The 19,156-nt window shown below is 49.0% G+C and overlaps 1 protein-coding gene across 1 annotated transcript in view; it reads left to right on the forward strand.

Annotated features, from left to right (window-relative positions):
• Positions 1-19,156, forward strand: part of CACNA1B (calcium voltage-gated channel subunit alpha1 B) — a 296,223-nt gene that overhangs the window by 126,200 nt on the left and 150,867 nt on the right. Inside the window, exon 7 of the mRNA XM_051636571.1 lies at positions 10,522-10,625. Coding sequence (XP_051492531.1) covers positions 10,522-10,625 — 104 coding nt within the window. The remainder of the gene's footprint in view (positions 1-10,521; positions 10,626-19,156) is intronic.

Here is a 19,156-nt window from a genome sequence, read left to right on the forward strand (position 1 = left end):
GGGAAAAGAAAATCACCTTTCCCAGATACTCTTGTGGGTGTGATGCCAGTGCCAGTTAAGAGGGTGGCTTCTGAGAATGCCAAGTGGTAAATGAATGCAAATTAGGTTATGTGGTCAGGGTGATCTCCTGAAATCAGCCTTAGCCCCTCTTGCCTTCCACCCAGTTGTGCTGCACTAAGCATCACTGCTCTGGGGCTACTGCTCTTTGCTCTCTGGACCTTCTCTTCTCCTGCTCCCACCAACACCACCAAAGGGAGGCTTTAGCTTTAGCACCCTGAGCGTGTCACAGATGTGGCTGGGCTCTTGGACAAGGGGCCAAGAACTAAAGCCAGGCCTGGTGTCTCACCCCTGACCCGTGGCTGGTGCTGCCAAATCCTGTAGAGCCTGTGGTAGAGGCTGGTTTTGTGCAAGCTCAGGCCACGAGTACTTTGCTTTGTGCTTGCAAATATGGATTTGCTTTTGGTCCTGACAAGGAACAGCTCTGTGTCCTGCTTCTCAGGTGGCTGTGGGGCTGGATGCAGCTGACTTCCCTTCCAGGGACAGAAGGATTATCTTTGTTTCAAACCAGCACCAATTTTAGTGTTGTGAGACTGAAAGGATTTGTGGATATTTCTCATGCAACACCCATTTGGGAACAGGAGTTGCAGATGGATCAGATGGGTTTGAACAAGGTGTGTTGTTATTCCAGCAGTGGGCTGAGCTCTGCTCTGAAGGTCAGAAGGAAGGGTGGAGTCATTCAAAGAGGACTTTCTGAGAAACAGTGATTTGAGAGTAAATATGCCAGGAGTTGGGAGCACCTCTTCCCAAGAGTTCAGCTTCAGCTGGAGCTGCATTCAGGAGCTGCCAAGGTTTGGTATAAAAAGGAGTGCAGAGGCCAGGGGGCTCTCTGAGGGCTCTTCTTTCCAACAGGGCCCACCAACAGGTCCCCCATCCCCAAGAGTCCCCTGAAAACACATTGTCTGCTGTAAAATGCTTCTTAGTGTCCCAAACTTACTTGGGAATTTACCATAACTGGTCTAGTGGGGGGTGTCCCTGCCCATGTGGGGAGGTTGGAACTAGGTTATCTTGAAGGTCCCTTCCAACCCAAACCATTTGATTTGCTAAACATACAGGAGGCACAATTATAATGTGCTCTAGGAGGAGATGAAGGAAATCCTTCAGTCTTGAATTGTTAGCTAGATCTCAGGTGGATCTTAGGGCTTCCTGAGATCCTGTCTGGAACCCTCCAGCTGGAGTTCTCCTCAAAGAACATGTAAGCAGACAAAACCCTAAGAAGATGCAGTGTTTGAGCTCAACCCCAGGTTTCCATGCAGGTGGCTGGATTGTGGCAGGTGGCTCTTCCAAGTCACCCACTTTCCATTCAAGGGCACCTGTTTGGAATGCCCTGAATCTGTTGATCCCAAATGGAGGGATGCTCAAGGGGGGGCACCTGAACCCCATTCCAGCTCTGTATCCCCGTGCACAGCAGGAGTGTGCTTTGGGCTGACCACAGATTTAATTAACCAACCCACTGGAGTTTATCCTTCACACAGGTGAGCACACCAGACAGGTGGTCCATGACTTCCCTCCTGTGGGTGCTACAAGCACCTCACTGCCAAATTAATTGTGCTCCCAGGGGTGGATGATCAGCCCTGTCCTGCCCCTGTCCCTGCAGAGCTGAGCACCAGATGCTCTCTGCAAATAGACTGGAACATCTGAGAGTCAGTAACCAAAGTTATTGGACTGACTTTGTGCCAAGACTGTGTTTGAAATGGAACTGGAAGCAAAATAAGAGGCTATTTTTCAGCTTCTGGTGTTTTGTAGAAGGCAGCACACCGGGGCAGCGTTGGAGAGATGGGACTTGTCTTGCTGCTCTGCTGGGAAAGGTGGAAGCAGCTCTTCTCTCACCTGGCTGTGACCCAGTTTCACCCTCTGTAAAGCTGGGGGTGGCAACAGAGACCTCAATGCAGGGCTTGATGGTGTGTCTGGGTGAAGAAGGGAATATAAGGCTTAAAAGATTAAAGCCTTATAAAATTGTATTTCATTTTGTTCCCCCTCTCCCCACTTTCAGTTGATCCAAAGAGAGGTGGGGAGAAAAACCAAGGGGGAAAAAAAGGGAAAAATGAATATGTTTGAACGTAGTAAATTTTAATAGCTTTTTGGTAACTGAATACATGGAATAGAGAGAAAATATTTCACAGCTCTGCTGAATGAGATGTTAAGGTTTGACTTCCTCAGGGAGGTGAGGAAGGTGCTGAACTGCTCAGCACTTCCCAGGGTGTTACTGATGGGAGAATGAGGCCCCTTCATCACTTCCTAGACCCCTGGACTTATTTCTGAAGGTTACATTATTTTCAGAAGTTTACACAAATTCCCTTCAGTCCCCTTTTGTGGACATCTTTGGTTAAAATAAAACCTGAAATACAATAAAGCTAATTAACATGCTGCTGGATTTTAGGTTTGAGAGTATCTTTTGAGGGGGAAGCCAAGTTTCTTGTGCTCTAAGCTGACACTGAAATCAAATCCCCAAGAGGGATTTTGGGGCAGAGGTATTTTTTCTCCAGGGCTTTCAGCAGAATTAGGTCCAGAATTTCCCCCAGGGATTTTGCTTACGAACATGGAGCAAAGAATAATGAGTATTTCTTAAATTAGAATAGGAAAAGCTTATGCTTGACCACAGCAATGTGTTTAGGGGCTTGGGATGTGAGATAGATTTGGATTTCATAGAATGGTTTGGGTTGGAAGGGACCCCAAAGATCATCTTGTTCCAACCCCCCTGCATGGGCAGGGACACCTCCCACCAGCCCAGGCTGCTCCAAGCCCCATCCAACCTGCCCTTCAACACTGCCAGGGATGGGGCAGCCACAGCTTCCCTGGGCAGCCTGGGCCAGGGTCTCACCACCCTCCCAGGGAAGGATTTCCTCCTCATGTCTCACCTCAATCTCCCCTCTTCCACTTTTAATCCATCCCCCCTCATCCCATCACTCCTGCCCTTGTCCCAAGTTCCTCCCCAGCTTTCCTGGAGCCCCTTCAGGCCCTGGAAGGTGCTCTCAGGTCTCCCTGGAGCCTTCTCTTCTCCAGGCTGAACACCCCAATTCTCCCAGCCTGGCTCCAGAGCAGAGCTGCTCCAGCCCTGGGATCATCTCTGTGGCCTTCTTAGGACTCAGCTCCATGTTCTTCTCATGTTGAGGGCTCCAGAACTGGGCATAACACTCCAGTTGGGGTTTCACTAGAGCTCCCCCTCCTAGGGGAAGGATTTGCAGCTATCAAGTTCCCATGAAGCCTGTATCCCTCCTTCTCCATCTGTGAGAGCACTTTGGACTTTCCAGAAGTGAAGATCTACACTTCGAGTGATTATGGTAACGTGGACTATGTAGCATCTCAGAAAAGTGACTGGTTTAAATGTCACTTAAATCTGTGGCCGTTTAGTGAATTGAGTAGGTTGTCATTGATCCTGCAGGTTCATCTCAGAATGGCTTTTCTCAGCAAATTTGACTTTTCTGCCCTTTTATCTACTTGAGCAAAGTCTGATGAATTGCTCAGCAGGAGCTACTTGGTGCCTACAGAAAACATGTTGGCTAAGGCAGGGCTCCACCTGCCCCCTGTACATGCTTTTAATATTTTTGGGGTGTTTTTTTTTTCTTGGTAATGTCCGTGTTCAGCTAATCCTAAAGCTAGGAGCAGTCAGAAACAAACAGACCATTAGTAGTGTCACTAATTAACAGAAGGAGCGAGGAGAAAATGGTGCAAAATTGGATGAGGGGTAAATTGAGTTCATCTCTTCAAGGCAGCTGAGAGTTTTCCCCAATGCAAAAGCACTTATCTAAGGGAAGATTACACTTTAATTGCCCCAAATAAGTCAGGCACTGCCACTGATTGAATTAAAGGGAGTAAACTTGAGGTGTACAATCCATTTTGATTAAAAACCATAGTCAAGAGCTAATGGTCTGTGGTGTTTCAGCTTTGGCTGGAGCTGTCAAATTAGATCCCTTCCTTATTGAGCCCCACTCTGGAAACATTTCTGAAGGATGAGGTGTTAGCCCATTAATTGCTTGGTTTTCACATTGATGAGCAATGTGCTGAGCACAGTGATGGTAGGATTTCTGCCTTGGAGATCCAGGGTAACTCCCTCAGGTCACTGCTCCTGTCAAAAGTGGCTGAAAGGAGAAACTCATCTAAGGAGCAGAATGGCTCCTTGTTGAGAGGTAAAGAGAGTAGTTTTGTTCCCCTCCTGGTAGAAAAGTGGAGTAACTCTAAACCTAAATGGGTTTTTTGAACAGTTTGAGAGCCCAAAGCAGCATCCTTGCCCAGCCAGGGAACCACAGCTGGAGTTCTGCTGGCAGGACCAACCTTGTCCTGTGTTTTGGTGCCCAGGTTGGTGCTGGTACATGGTCAGATGGTTTGTGACCTTATGCTTCTGTAGATGCTGCCGTTAGGGTCTCATTTGAAGCTCCAAAGTCAATAGCTGAACACTGCTGAAGGCATCTTGGCTACCTTTGAAGGCTGGCAGAGGAGCTCTGGTGGAGGCTTCTGTGCAGCTCTTCCCTTTGAGAAGTGCCTGCCACCCATGGCAGCAGTAGAAGGGGATTCATCCCTGAGCCATGAAGCTTGGAGTGTCCTTGGCTCCAGCCATGAGTACGAGTGAGTTTGCACGGTGGTGGCTGCACCCAGGAGGTGCAGGAGTGGGTCTGCTGTGGAGGTTTAGTCCCTGACTGCATGGACAGTACCTGGTAGCTCATCTGCACTGACAGCTCACCCTGGGCAGCAGCTTCCTGCAGGCAAGGCAAAGCCATCAGGAGGTTTATATAATTTATATTAGAGTCTTGCTATAAAGTCATCGTGTTCACATCTGGGTCTGTGGTGATAGAGCTGAGCTGGTGGAGCCTTGTGTGGGGACATCCCTGAGCTCCCTCTTCCTCCCAGTACAGGAATAAAGGGACTGTGACTAGAGACAGTGAGGGTTTAGGGAGAAAGGAGAAGACAATGCTGGTGTTTGGTTCAGAAACCTGGAAATCAGGAGCTGAAACGTGAGAGCTGATTTTTGCTGAGGTTCATTGTAGGACAACAGCTTCTGATCAGGGCATCCAGCCCCTGCCACGTGCCCCCTGCCATTTTCCTGTGGCAAAGGTCCTTGTTGTTCTGCTGCTTTTGTTTTGCCCGAGAGGATTTAATCAGACTCAGCCACGTCGAGTGAGTTATTTGAGTGGGTTATTTAAACCTGTGCTGTGGCTGCCTGGCTCCTTCACCTGCCCCGTGGGGGGTGAGGGGCATGTCTGGTGTTTGCACCAGCTGGGAGGAACTGTCAGCTCTGAATGATGGATCCACCAGCTCTCAGGTTCCCCCTGGGGTGTGGTCTTAGCCCCCCCTTTGCTGGCTGCTGCTCGGGGTGTGGGAATCCCTCCTCCCTCTTGCCACGTGGAAGATGGATGTAGGTTGTGTTGCAGAAGCTGCAGTGGGAGGCTGTGCTGGCTGCTTAGAGAAAAGGTGGGGAGGTTGGGGGGAGGGCCCAGGATTTGGGGGTTTATTCTGTGTTTGACTTGCTCTAATTTGCAGTCTGTAAATCTTCCAAAGCCTCCCCCCACTGACCAGAGGCAGCCACTCACTCTCCTGTCCCCCAGGCTGTGTGTAAACCCACCTTCTCTTCGTTGTGTGTTTATTATTTGGAGATTCCAGAACCAGGATCTCACCACTGATGCAAACTATGATCAAACAACCCTGGTAGAAGCTGCACAGCCCCTTGGGGGCTGCTGGTTTTCTTTTTTTTTTTTCCTGCAGGGGCTGTCACAGGTTTCCCAGCTCCCCATTGCTGGTGGGAGCCTTGTTGGGGAGGAAGTATCGATGTGCTCCCTCCTCTACCAAAGCAGCTCCTGCTCCTTTTGCTCATCCCTGTTTGAAGTCAGCAGTAGGTGAGGTCCAGCCATGAGGGTCCCTTGGTGATGCCCCAGCCTTGGGGAATGCTGAGCTGAAGGTAGGGTAGGGTCCCTGGAGAATCACAGAGTCATGGAATGGTTCAGGTTGGAAGGGACCTTAAAGATCATCTCGTTCCAGCCCCTCCCACCAGATCAGGCTGCTCAAGACCCCATCCAACCTGGTCTTGAAGACCTCCAGGGAGGAGGCTGGTGGTGTGCTACTGGGATGGGCTGGGAAAAGGATGTTGGAGCAGGCAGGGCTTTGCTGACCATTTCATGGGGATGGGAGAGAAGGATGTTGGAGCAGGCAGGGCTTTGCTGACCATTTTACAGATACAGGGTGGGGCTGGCTGGAGCAGAGCTGCTTCTGGTCTTGCAGCATCAAGAATCCCCAGATAAGAAAGTGACCTCAGGGCAGTCAGGCACAAGGGCTCTGCCTGCCACACGCCCCAGGAGCAGGAGTCATGGCCAGGGCTGCAGGAAGGAAGATGAGAGGTAACACACGAGCAGTTCTGGTCTCTGCAGCACCTTGCAAACAGCAGCAGGCTGCTTTCAAGTCAGTTGTTTCCAAGCATTTCTTTAAATGAATTAATAATTAGACCCAGCTGCCATCTTGTTAACATAACGAAGCAGTGGCCTAACAGCTCTGGTGGCTGAGATGACAGCAAATGTTTGTACTCTGGTGTTGGACATGTCACAAAATGCTTGGTTGTGGGAAGTGCCTCATGCTTGGCTGGGCTACGCTCGGTCCTCTCTGGCTGCGTTGGCAGCTGAGGGCATTAACCTCCCTGTGTGACAGAGACCTTCCAGCTTCTGCACTTGTTCCAGGTGACAGTGTTCACCCACCTGCCCCTGCAGAGGGATGGACCTGCTGTCACTGCCTGGGGCGGCTGGCAACGTGCTGGGTGCTGCACAGAAGGGAGGAGAGACCCTCCCCTTGCTTAAAGCCAGCTATGAGCCAAAGGGCAACCTGCGTGTGACCTGGGCACTCCTGCTGAGCAGTGCCACCAGGCTCCAGGGTGGACCTTGAAGCAGAGCCACATGGAAAGACTAGAAGGATGAGGAGATGTTTGGGGGATTCAGGATCGACCTTTTTCTTCTTTTTTGTTGGGGGAAGGGGAAAGGAGGCACCAGCTGTGAATTAGCATCGTGGATGTGCCTTCATACAAGCACCAGGGCAGGGGCTGGAAGCAGCTTGGAGCTGGGCAGAGGGGGTTGCACCAGCTGGGGTGGTTGGGAAGAGCACTCCAGGGGCTGGGGAGTTCATACGAGCTGTAGGTGCCTGAGGTAGAGTTCTCTGGGCTTCTTTCCACCGTGACCCCAAAAATGTCCCTTAAACTTCCCGTGTCTCAGTTTGCTCCTGTGAAGCAGCTCTCCTGGGGGAGTCCTGTGCTGTCAGGTTGAAGGGACATGAGCTGCTGGATGCCAGTGCCTGGGGCACTCCCAGAGCAAGGCTGCAGCTGGATGTTGGCAGGGCTCAGGGCTTGTCAGGAGCCCTGGGAATTTTACTAACCACTGGGTTCCTCAGCTCCTGAGCAGCAAGGACCATCCTCCAGCCCTTACTGCATTTGGATGTCCTTCTGGCACACGGTGACATGTTTTCAATTTCCCCTTCTTGCCTGCCAGGTTAGACCTGTGGTTATGGTCAAGCCAGCTGTTACACCAGGGAAATGTTTTAGCTGGGACAAAAAAAATGGATTTGGTCTCTTGGCTGGTCCTGCTTAACAAGCAAGCCTGGAGCTGGGCCACAGCCCAAGCCCCAGCAGCTGTGTGGCCTGGGGGCTTCCTCTTCTGCTCAGCACAGCTGGAGGTGCTGCTGGGACTCTGGGGCTTTTCCCTGGAGGAAGGAGTTTGGTTTTTCTGGCAGCAAAGTGGTTTGATTCATTAAAGCATCTCACCATGGCAGAGCTGGTGCCCTAAAGTGTGACTGGGTTCAAGTGTGCTTGGGAGCACTGGGAAAGGGGCTGCACGTCCCTCAGGGCTCTGCTTTTTTGGAAGAGGTTTTCTGTCGACCCTTTTCCCCTCTGGTTTGTCCTGAAGTCCCTGTGTGTCAGGCAGAGCAAACACAGCATGTCCTTTCCCTACATGAGGTAGTCTAGCAAATGCTCAGAGGAGGGAGGTTAATTAGTTGCATTTCAGCACTCTTCATTTTGAAGGGCTTTGGTTGTGGCATGAAATTGTGGATCTGTCACCCAGCTTGGGCTTCAAATGAATAAATAAATTAGAAAAGGTCATTTGACAGCAATGAACCTATTGCACTCCCCCTCCATGTGTTTGTGGTTTCCCTTCTCCCCTCTGTTTCCTCCCTCCTGCTCTCCCTTCTGGGCTGGCTCTCCAGCCCCCCGGGTCTGGCATCTGCTCCAACCAGAGACACAGGGGCTGCCACCTCGGTTGACAGAACAGGAATTGAAGAACAGCCTCTAAACATGAAGCTGTGGGGTTTGCTGTGTAACCCTAGGCCAGCAGGTGGGGGCTGCCCACCTTGCCATGAAGGGGGAGAAGCATTGAAGACAGGCTGGGAGAGTTGGGGTGTTCAGCCTGGAGAAGAGAAGGCTCCAGGGAGACCTGAGAGCACCTTCCAGGGCCTGAAGGGGCTCCAGGAAAGCTGGGGAGGGGCTTGGGACAAGGGCAGGGAGGGATGGGACAAGGGGGAATGGATGAAAATTGGAAGAGGGAGACTTAGGTGAGACATGAGGAAGAAATTCTTAAGTGTGAGGGTGGTGAGACCCTGGCCCAGGCTGCCCAGGGAAGCTGTGGCTGCCCCATCCCTGGCAGTGTTGAAGGGCAGGTTGGATGGGGCTTGGAGCAACCTGGGCTGGTGGGAGGTGTCCCTGCCCATGCAGAGGGATGGAACTGGGTGATCTTTAAGATCCCTTCCAACCCAAACCAGTCTGGGATTTGGTATGCCTTGTGAGGAAACACTGTGGATGAGTGTCCTGGTCTCCTCTGAACCTTCCATGGAGACACGGTGCTGGGGAACAGGAGAAGGAAATAGCTAAAAGCAGTGAGGAATGGGAAGGCAAAACAGTGAACAAAGCTGGGGGGCTGCTAGGGTGGGATAACAGGTGTGGCAGAAAGCATTAAAAAATTGCCCCAAGAGGTGGGGCTGCACTGAGTTTTCCCCACCTTTCTGCTCCCATTTTCCCAGCCTGTTTTCTCTTCAGATTGATTGGTCTGTCACGTGCTGGTTCTGCCTTTAGCAGGGGTGGTTTGTGGCGAGGTTAGTTAGTTAGTTAGTCCCTTTTCCTCTCGGGTGAGTCACTGATCAACTGATGTGGGTATTGCTGAAGATGTTTGCTATTTGGAGATCTGCTGGTCATGTGTTTGATCTGGAGTATGCTCCTTCGGGAAGACTTTGAGCAGATATGCACCATATTTAAAATGTCTTTTTAAAAAAGTGCTTCTTGTATCAGTGCTACAAGCGTTGACACCTGCATGAAATGTCATGACCTCTGTGACACACACAGCACAAGTTGGTTTTGCTTGTTTATTGGGTGACTCCTCCATGTGCAGAGAGATTTCTCAGGTGGCATCAAGCGTGTGCATGGGTGGAATAAAGCACATTTAAAGCAGCTCTGTCTGTGAATCCTGCAAGCAGAGGTACACTTGAAATTGGGTTTTGGGATAGTGACCAAAAAGCACCACAAAAAATAAGTGAAAGGCACCAGTATCAGTTAGAATGAATGCATTTTATGCATGTTGGTGGTTGAAAGCTCTTCTCTGCAGCCTGTGGCAGCCTCTGGGCAGGTAGGTGAGCCCTGTGTTCATGTTCTTCCTTATCCTCTGCAGGAGGAGGAGGAAAATGTCTTTGGGTCTTTTCCTTTTGCTTCCTTTCCCCTCCCTCCCTTAAACCTTATGCATCAGTTTCTCAGATTGCTGCATTCTTCACTCACAAGAGAAGAATTAGCTTTTTTCCTCAGTGCTTGGCTTCAGCAAGTGGCCATGTGGCATTTGACTGCTCAGCAGAAACTTTGTCATAACTGAAACCACCCTTTCCTCCCCTTCATCTCCACTGCTGCTTACTCAGGGAGCTTCAGATGGGTTGGGATGACAGAAGCTCAAAGTGCTGGGTGAGCAGATGTGGCCTGGCAATCCTGTTGGAGATGTCTCCTTTTCTTGCAGACTTCTTGTCTTCTCCTGCTCTGGGTGGAGACACAGATCTGGGCTCATTGCCACGCTCTGCCTTGAATGCAACACACTGAAGGGAAGGCTGTGCTTCCCTCCCTGACGTGTGGCTCAGTTCAGAGGGAAATATGAGAGGGATGCTGGGCACGTGGGGAGGCAGAGGTGAGGTGGGGAGGGAGGCAGGAGGCTGATGTCAGAAGCCTACCCAGAGGCAGGTCACTTGGAAGCATCTTTTGGCCCTAGAGGTGTGGAATTAAATGGATCTTCTCACTGGAGCTTATGACAAATTGTGGCATGGGCAGTGGGACAATTAACTTGGTTCATCAGTTCTTTTGCTGGCATTTGAATTGGTGAACATAACCAAACTAGCAGTACCTCAGTGGTGAACAAGCCTAGGGAAAGCTGGGGGGGATCTCCCCTGCCCTCTTCTTCCTCTATGGTGTTTATTTTTTCTGAGGCTGATTATTAATTGCCTTTTTTTTTTTTTAACTCTTTTTTTGGCTTCCAGACAAATGATGCTGCAGGAAATACCTGGAACTGGCTTTACTTCATCCCTCTCATAATCATTGGCTCCTTCTTCATGCTCAACTTGGTGCTGGGCGTCCTATCAGGGTAAGATACTAATGACTTTTGTCTCTCTATGGAAAGGGAAGATGTGTTGGGTTTCACACTGAAGGTTGGCAGCTGAAGAAGCTGTTGAGGTGACAGATCACACTGTGGTGTCCCCTCCATACATTTCCTACTCTCTGTTCCTTGCAGTGGGGTATTTCTATAAGATTACAGGTATCTATAGATATAGGATAGGGTTTAGGCTGGTGAAAAATCATTGAGATGGTTCTGAATGCAAACCCCAGAGTTAAATGAGCTCCCTGGAAATGTACTGACTCGAGTCTGTGCAGCCAACACTCCTGCATTGTTTTGAGAACTCACCAGGACCCCACAGATTTCAGTACAAACACTTCAGTGCTGGACTTCCCAGTGTTTGCCACCAGGAAGTATGGAGAAATTAAAAGATCTCAGGTTGTTGGGTTTGGTTTTTAGATCCCTAGCTGGTCAGGCCAATGTCTACATTTTAGGGACATAAGGGTCTCTTGATGTTGAAACCCCAGGGTTCAGCCAAGGATTTGGGTTTTTTTGCATATGAGTTTTGGGTTCTGGCCATTGTAGATACCAAGCTGCCAAGTTTGAAGCCAAGCTGGAGCATCCCCAACGTCTGTGGAGATTTGATCTGGAATTAACAGCCTGACTCCTTTAATGGTTTGCGAGCTCTTAGACTTTTTCACTTCATTTTGGACACAGTTTCTTCTTAGCCCATTGGGTTGATCTTGATTATAGAGATCTAAGAAGATCTAGGTTTATGTCTGGCTCTTGGCAACATGGGAGGAGAGGGAACAGTTAATGTTGCTGAGTGGTAAAAGCCCTTTGGTGCTGCCCCTTTGCTCTTTCTCTTACAATTGCTGGAGAAAGAAAAATGTTTGGCAAAGTTCAGATTGAATCTCAGTTTCATTATTTTTAAGGGTTCTCATCCTCAAAGCACGTGCTGGGGGCAGGAGCAGGAAGGCAGCAGGGCAGGTTTCTTTGAGGACTTGCAGATGTGCTGCTACAAGAGAGGGTGATGGAGAAGGCCATGCCATGCACTTTGCTGTTCCTTCAGTCCAGGAATAGTGTCCTTGATCAATAACTGATGAAAACCCTTTGTCAACCATCCTCTTGTGTCTCCTTGCAAAGGAGAGTTTCGTGACCATCTTGGTCTGACGTGTGATCTAAAGACAGGGCTGAGTGTGGTTCATTAGGTAACTCATCTTCGTCAGCCCACAGTGGGGTCAGCCCACGGTGGCTGTGATGATACTTGTGATTTAAAACCAAAAAAAAAAACCAAACTCAGAAGCCTGCAGGCTCCTCTTCCCTTGTGCTGGATCCCAACGTGTTTGGTGACCGAAAGATGGAGACCTCTGTCTGACTCTCCTGAAAGCCTCATGTTGCTTGGGGCAAAAGATGAATATTATATAAATGTGTCTCCTACAAAAAAATGCAGCTCTGTCCATCAGGTTTTCCTTTGTTCCTGGTAAGGGTGACAGTATCTCCTTCACAGATGGAGGCTTTTAAGTTCTATTTTGCACAGTGGTTTGATGTCCTTGGCTGGAATAATTCCTGGGGAGAGGCTGAAGACACCAACCATTGGAGCACAGGTGTTGACCCCACTGCTCAGCAGGCTAGGGAGTGATGAAGGCAAGTGGGTACATCGGAATGGACTGGGGGTGAGAAGGCACCAGAAAGACCTTCTGAAGGCAGAGACTGTTGCCATTAGATTCTCCAGCTCCACGCCCCAGATAGCACTGTAGAATAACAAGAATCACCTCTGCTGGAGGTGATCATTTGCCCAGCTCTCTGTGCATGGGGAAGGGGTTATTGGCAAAGACACGTTGACTTCCATGGGGCACAGTCTCATTTGAGAACATGGCACCATCCAAATCCCCATGACAGTGTCAACCAGCGGCTCCTGCAGAGGAAGCTCTTGGCAACATCCCACATATCAGTAAGACCAAGCTGATTTAGGGTTAGGGGTTCTACAAATAACCCATGAATAGGGTTAACTCAGCAGTTACTCCCCTGCTGACGTGGCCTGGATTTAATAACCCAGGAAGGTTAGAACTGGACCCCCTTGCTTTCTAAACTCCTGCTGCAATAGAGGAGCCTGGGGCTGCTGGATCCCGTCCTGGATGTGTCACAGCTCAGCCTGGGCAGCCCAGGGAGATGAGGACTGAACCCCCTTGCTTTCTAGACTTCCTTCAGAGAGGAGCCAGGTGCAGCTGGGCCCAAAATCCTTCTCTCAGACCTGTATTATGTATTATGGTCTGAGTAAAAGCTCGACCATCCAGTACCCCTTGTGTAGCGACATGCAAGGTCTGGTTATAACAAATAACACATTTATTACACTAGTAGGAGTTAATATATATGTGCAGGTGGTTTTGTTTAGGTTGTTCAAGTAAGGAAAAGGGGAAGAGAAGAAAAAGGTGGGGGGCGGGAGAAAGAGAGACATAAAGAGGACAGGAAAATCACTGGCCCTGGATCCAGTGTGGCTGGTCCAGCCAACGGGGGAAGGTCAGTGTCCATGGTCAGTGTTGATGAAAGTCCCCCAGCCCACCATTGCAGCCCCCTATTTTATAGGCCTGGAATCTTGATTTCACAACGGGTATGTGTGATTGAGCCACACATGTATGAGCAGCTGGAGTGGACCTGCCCCCTTCTCCCCTCGATCATGTCGTTATCTCAGTCATCATCGTTATCCCATCTCTGCAGGCCCGAGGCCTATGCAGGCCATTCCTGCAGTCTCCATCCTTCCAGGCAGGCCTTTTGGGATGCATATGAGCTACAATGGGGTTTCGATACCATTTCTCAAAGTAGGTTCGGGGGGGGCTGGTCCCTCACACCTGCTTCTTGCTTTCATGATCTGGGCACCCTGAGTATTATCTCGGCTGCATCCTGGGAGGGGAGCAATGCTCTGCTCCTCCACACCTTATGCAGAGGGAAGCAGGGTAGGAAGAGGGGATCTAGTGTCCCCAGGACACTGTTGCAAGGCTGAGGTTAAGCCACTGGTTTCCTGGGTTTGTATGAGGTCTTCAAAACTGTCCTCTTTGACAAGAGCCCTGTTGATCAGCCTGTATTTTCCAGTCCTTTACCATAGACACCACCAGCATTAGGGGGTTAAGTTCCACTCTGCCACTCTCTGTACCTTGGAAAGCCACAGGAAAAGCTTTCACCTGGGTATTTTTCTTAGCTTTGAGTTACCTCCTCTCTCGTATTTGTGTTCCTCAGCAGGCAATAACAAAGCTACAACTTTTTGAATTAGGTTTGCAGATGCTATCACAGATTATGGCAATAAAAATAATCTGAAATGACAAGTTATTGAGCTTCCTACTGACTACATGATTATAGGGTTTGGCCATAGCTCTTAATGGAATTTTCTGCCTTTCTGGAGTGATTTGTAAGCCATGTAAACACTGGGCAGATCCTTGGATGAGTGGGTTTACCTCCTGTGTTTATCTTTTTGAGCAGTGTAGCTGGATTGACTTGGTTAGGATCCCAAGTTTCATCTCCTGGCAGAATGTGGAAGCATTTCCACTGCAAAGGCTACAGGAAAAAAGAGACTTGTTTTAAAATAAAGAACAAACAGCCTTTTCTCCTCTGCTGATTATTCTGGAATCACAATAAAAGCAAAGGCAGGGAAGTGACAGAGATATGTGGGAATCTCTAAGTGTTGGCAAAACCATATATTTATTTATATATATATAAAAGTATGTTTTATATGTAAAAAATAAAAAATTGACCCACAACGTTTGGTCACAGTTGATATGACAAAAACTTCTGAGTACCTGGCTGAAGGTGTAATTTAAAGAATATTGACTCCATAATTCAGGTTAACTGAGGGTCTCCCTTTTCCCCATGATCCTAGACCCCATGGGTTGTGGAGTTATTCCAAGTATTTTGTTTCTGCTGGTGCATATGGGGTGTTGGGCTTTCTGATGGCTTCACAGAGGGTGCAGGTTGCTGTGGCTGCTGTGCTGTTCCTGCTCACCCAGTGCCAAAGATGGGTCTCTGATGGAGGAAACTGGCAGAAACCCCTTGTCCTTTCACTACAGGCCCCTGTCCCAAGCCCCTCCCCAGCTTTCCTGGAGCCCCTTCAGGCACTGGAAGGTGCTCTAAGGTCTCCCTGGAGCCTTCTCTTCTCCAGGCTGAACACCCCAACTCTCCCAGCCTGTCTCCAGAGCAGAGCTGCTCCAGCCCTGGGATCATCTTTGTGTCTCTCCTTCCTCTCATTCCCCTCTCATCCCAGTGAACAGCTTTCTTCTGTGGGCTGGTGGAATTTATGGCACTTTCTCCTCCTTGGCTGTGGAGCTGAGTATTAATTTTGCCTGGTGATGAGCTGGATGCTTCTGTACGACACGTTTGCCACTGTCTTGATGCTTTGGATTACACAATGTAAAGAGGATAAATGTTATCATGGGAGGCTGTGAGGAAGCTGATTTAACTGATTTCAAGGCTCTGTGTGTTCTGGCTGTTTCCCGTGGTGATGGGGAGTGGGGAGAGCAGTGAGACAAGGGGAGTGCTGGCCAGGGAGGGCAGAGTGCTGCCAGGGATGTGCTGGAATACTGAGAGCCTGTGTCTCTCAAGTGTGAAAAATGCTGCTTGTCATGTCCTCAAATATTGATGGTGAAACCTGAGGTATTTCCAGACCAGTCAGTAAAGAGTAATGGTCTTTGCTGAAGTTTACTCATCTGTCTGCAATAACCAAGGGTGGAGGGGCACTGCAGTGGCCAGTTTCCATCTTCCCTGTTTCATTATTACCAGAACGTGGTCCAGACCTGCTCTGTCCTGAGGTGTGCAACACCTGCCTCTGGTTGTATGAGACCACCTGGTGTAAGAACTGCTGGGAGGCATTTTCAATGGATGCAGCATCTTTGTGACAGCAGGAGCCTGGCAAGGGATACAGCTACAGACTGTGCTGGCACTTTGCAGGTGAACAAGGGATGGGGTAAAAGATGCTTTAACTCTTCCCTGCTGCACAGGAGGGTGATGCTCTGTGGGCAGAGTCCCATTAAATACTTCCTGCCCTGTTACCCAGTCTCCCTGGGGAATATCTGGTTCTGTTGTACCGTGGGTCACTGAGGTTTTGGTGCTGTTAGAGCAGCTCCCTGGGAAGGGGGCACAGTCCCATCCAGACCTCAGGGAGCCTGCTGTCTCACTGACTTGCTCTGCTGAGTTCCGTGACATCTTTTCCCATCCTGAGGATTTTTGCCAGATTCAGATCATAAAACTTCAGCCTGCAAGACGTGCAGAGGCTGGAGAAGAATCAGGCTGATTAATTTGTCATAAAGGGAAAGTGTTCTTCTGTCCTCCTTCTCCCTCATTACAGAGACAATAATTCATTTGCCCTGTAAATTTGTTCCAAGTTCACTGTTACCTGCTGTGATCTGACTTTGGCTGGTGTTAATTATTAGCAGTAGAAGAGCTGCATCACGAAAAGCAGGAGAATTCTGCTTGCATTTCTCATTTAGTCTTTCCCAACCTGTGCTTAAAAAGGAGGAGAAAAACAGGGGAAAAAAAAATAATAAACCCCATAATTTTTCTTTCCTGTTCCTTGCTCATTCCCCCTTTTTGGCAAAGTCACCACTGCAAACAAGATCTGTGGGAGAAGCACGTGTGTTTCTTGCAGAAGCAGTCAGGGAGCAATGATTTTCCACATGAGCTCCATCTCACCAAGCTAAGTATCCTACTGAATGTGGATCCTTTTCTCCTTTAGTGTTTTGAGTTAGTGCAGGAGAGATGGGGCCTTTCTTTGCCCTTCTGTGAAGCTGGCGTGGAAGTTAAAGCTTGTAATAAGGGAATGATACATGGGAGATCTACATTTCAGTTTCCTGGGGCTTTTTGCTTTGACTTTGGGGTGGAAACTTGATGAACAGAGCCGGAGGTTTATCCAGCAATTGCAGTAGGCTGAGACTATGAGATAAATAGTGCTATTTAATTCTTTTTTCTCTCTTTGTTGTTGCCTCCTTCGAGGCAGGCTTGCCCAGCTGTGGCACTCACAGCAGTTCAAATCGAATTAGGTGGAAGCAAAGTGAATTCAGCACCAGCTGAACCTAAAGACAAGAGGAAGGAAGATGTATTAAAGGCTTCAACTCTGTGCTGTGCCTCTTTCTCTTCCTAGAAATACAGGATGTGTAATATCTGGCTTGCATTTGAAGCATCTTCCTGCTATGTTCAGTGATAAAAGTGACTGCAAAGCCTGGCTCGCTGCTGTGAGATCAATCTCTCCGTGACACTTTCATCCACCATCAGCTGGTTGAGCAGAGCTATTTTTTCCCCTCTTTAGGGCAATGAGGAGGGAGCAGAAGCAGCTCTAGCTGTGCAGGATTGATTGAGCCAGGCCTTACTCCTAAGTGGTGGATATTAGGTTAAGCAGCTCAGCTGTCTGGGTCTGTGTGTCTGGGCTCAGTCTGGGAGAGATGGACGTGCCCCCTCAGACCATGTCCAATGTGATCTTGGCCAGCTGAAGCTCTAGGTGAGATAGAAACATATAACATAGTGTCTTTGGGATTTTGTGCAGCTGATGAGACAGCCCTGGGGCTCAGGAGGAGCCACAGAGCTTCGTCATCATCGGCACAAGGAAATCTCCATCCTCCTCTGGGCTTTCCCTGTTTAATAACAAGTTTTAAAACTCTCACTTCTCAGCAAACCACAGGGAAATTGTATCTTAGAAGCATGAAATGCCACCAGGATAAAGAAATTCTTACTGATGGTTTTCCAGGTGAATCAGTTGCTTGGTTTCATCTCATTATAGCACTTCCCACTGTGATCTCTCTGCACCCCTGGGATGTGCTTTCTTCCACCTCCCTCAGATTTTTGTCTTGTCCAAATGAGGTGCATTTCTGTGCTTTTTTTTTTTTTTTCTCCTTGTTCCAGACAGGCTTTCTGATCAACCTGCTTTGTCTAGGTTCAGTGGTGACCTGGGCCTGATTTGTAGAGGTGTTTAAAACCAGTGATTGAACAATACATGTGTTTTTATTCCCATTTCCAAATCAGTGAAACAGAGGACCAAATTATTTTTAGTTTATCCTGCAGGTTTCCTCTACACTTGAGTATTTTGCCTGTGAAGGAGAATAACCATATCTTGGCTCATCTTGAAGTCTTTCTGATGTTTACTTGGGTAAAGATATCTGATGTTGTGGTAAAGAAACCAAAGTATATCTGATGTTTTTAAAGAAACCAAGGTCCTTGCTGGTCTCCCCTCATTTTATTTGCAGCCATTCCAGGCTATGGACACAGCTGAGCCAGGTACTGTTGGCTTTGCAGCTTCAAAGCTACAAGCCATGGTACCTCATGTCCAAGCAGCTGGAAATTGCTCTGCTTGTCTGTTTGCTCCTGGATTTATTGGGTTTGATCTTTTTCTTTCCTAAGCCAATTTCAATTCTACCTTCCACCTGTATTTCTAGCTCACCAGCCTCCACCCAGGATAGTGCACCCAAGGGAACGATATTCTCTCTCCTCTCCCCCATCCCTTCCTCTTGCCTCCTGTTGTGCTGCTGTGAGTTATTCAGCCCCTGCTGTGGTTGCCTTTCCTCTTCTCAGAGGAGCTTTTTGTGAGAAACACCAAAGGTTGGTTTCTTTGAAGCTGCTGGTCTGCAGGGTGTCATCCTGGCAGGATTGCTGTGCTGCTGCTGCTGCCTCCCTGGCAGCCCCTTTCAGGCTCTTGGAGCCCTGTTGTAGGCAGAGGTTGGTCCCTTTAATCTCTGAAGGAGTTCAAAGGGGTGCTGGTGCTGCTGCTGGTTCCCTAGTGACAGTGCACCCTGATGAAGCAAAATGCTTCAGGAATGGAGGGAAGATGGTGCCTGCTGTCCCTGCTCAGATTCCCAGCTTTGCTGTTGTGCCTCAGACCCTCCTGTCCTTCCTGCTTCCCTCAGCACTGACCCAACCCCCACAACACCCACAGGAGGGGTGAGGTTGCTCAGCAGGTCCTCAGGCTCTTCCTGCATCTACATCCAGGACCCTACTCACCTCCTTTTCTCTCCCCACTGTCCATCTTTCTCCATCTGGCTCTCCATGGGCTCCCTCTCACTTTCTGCTTGGGCTCCCTGACTGCCTGTGGTTCTCCAAGAAAGGATTTGCTGAAGGTTGGAGAAACATTTAGCACAGCCAAGGCTTTGTGTCCTTAGCTGTATAAACAGTTACAGTCATAAAGGTGCTGGTTTGTTTGGTTTTGGGTTTTTTTGGTGGCATCCAGCAGAGGCTTCCCCTTAGAAAGGATTTACTGTTCCCCTGGAAGACAAAAGACAAAGATGTGAAAGTGCAGAACAAATGATTTTGCTGGAGGAAGGATCTTCCTCTGTAGAAACATGTGGATGTTGATGTTGTTAGTAAATGAAATGTTAGGAGTATTCACTGGCTCAGACCCTGGTGAAGCAAGTCACGGGGGGTTTGCAGGACTGGGTGCTTGAGGCAGTCACACAAGTATTACAGGACCTGCAGGGTGGCAGGAGCACAAGGAGTGTTGGCTCAGCAGGAACCTGCCCCCACCCTGTTACCATAACTGGCTTCCCCCAAGCAGTTGAGATTCGGTTGGGCTGGGAGAAGGTGGCAAACCCCAG

Source organism: Apus apus, chromosome 19 (genome assembly GCF_020740795.1).
Source record: "Apus apus isolate bApuApu2 chromosome 19, bApuApu2.pri.cur, whole genome shotgun sequence".
Lineage (NCBI taxonomy): Eukaryota > Metazoa > Chordata > Aves > Apodiformes > Apodidae > Apus > Apus apus.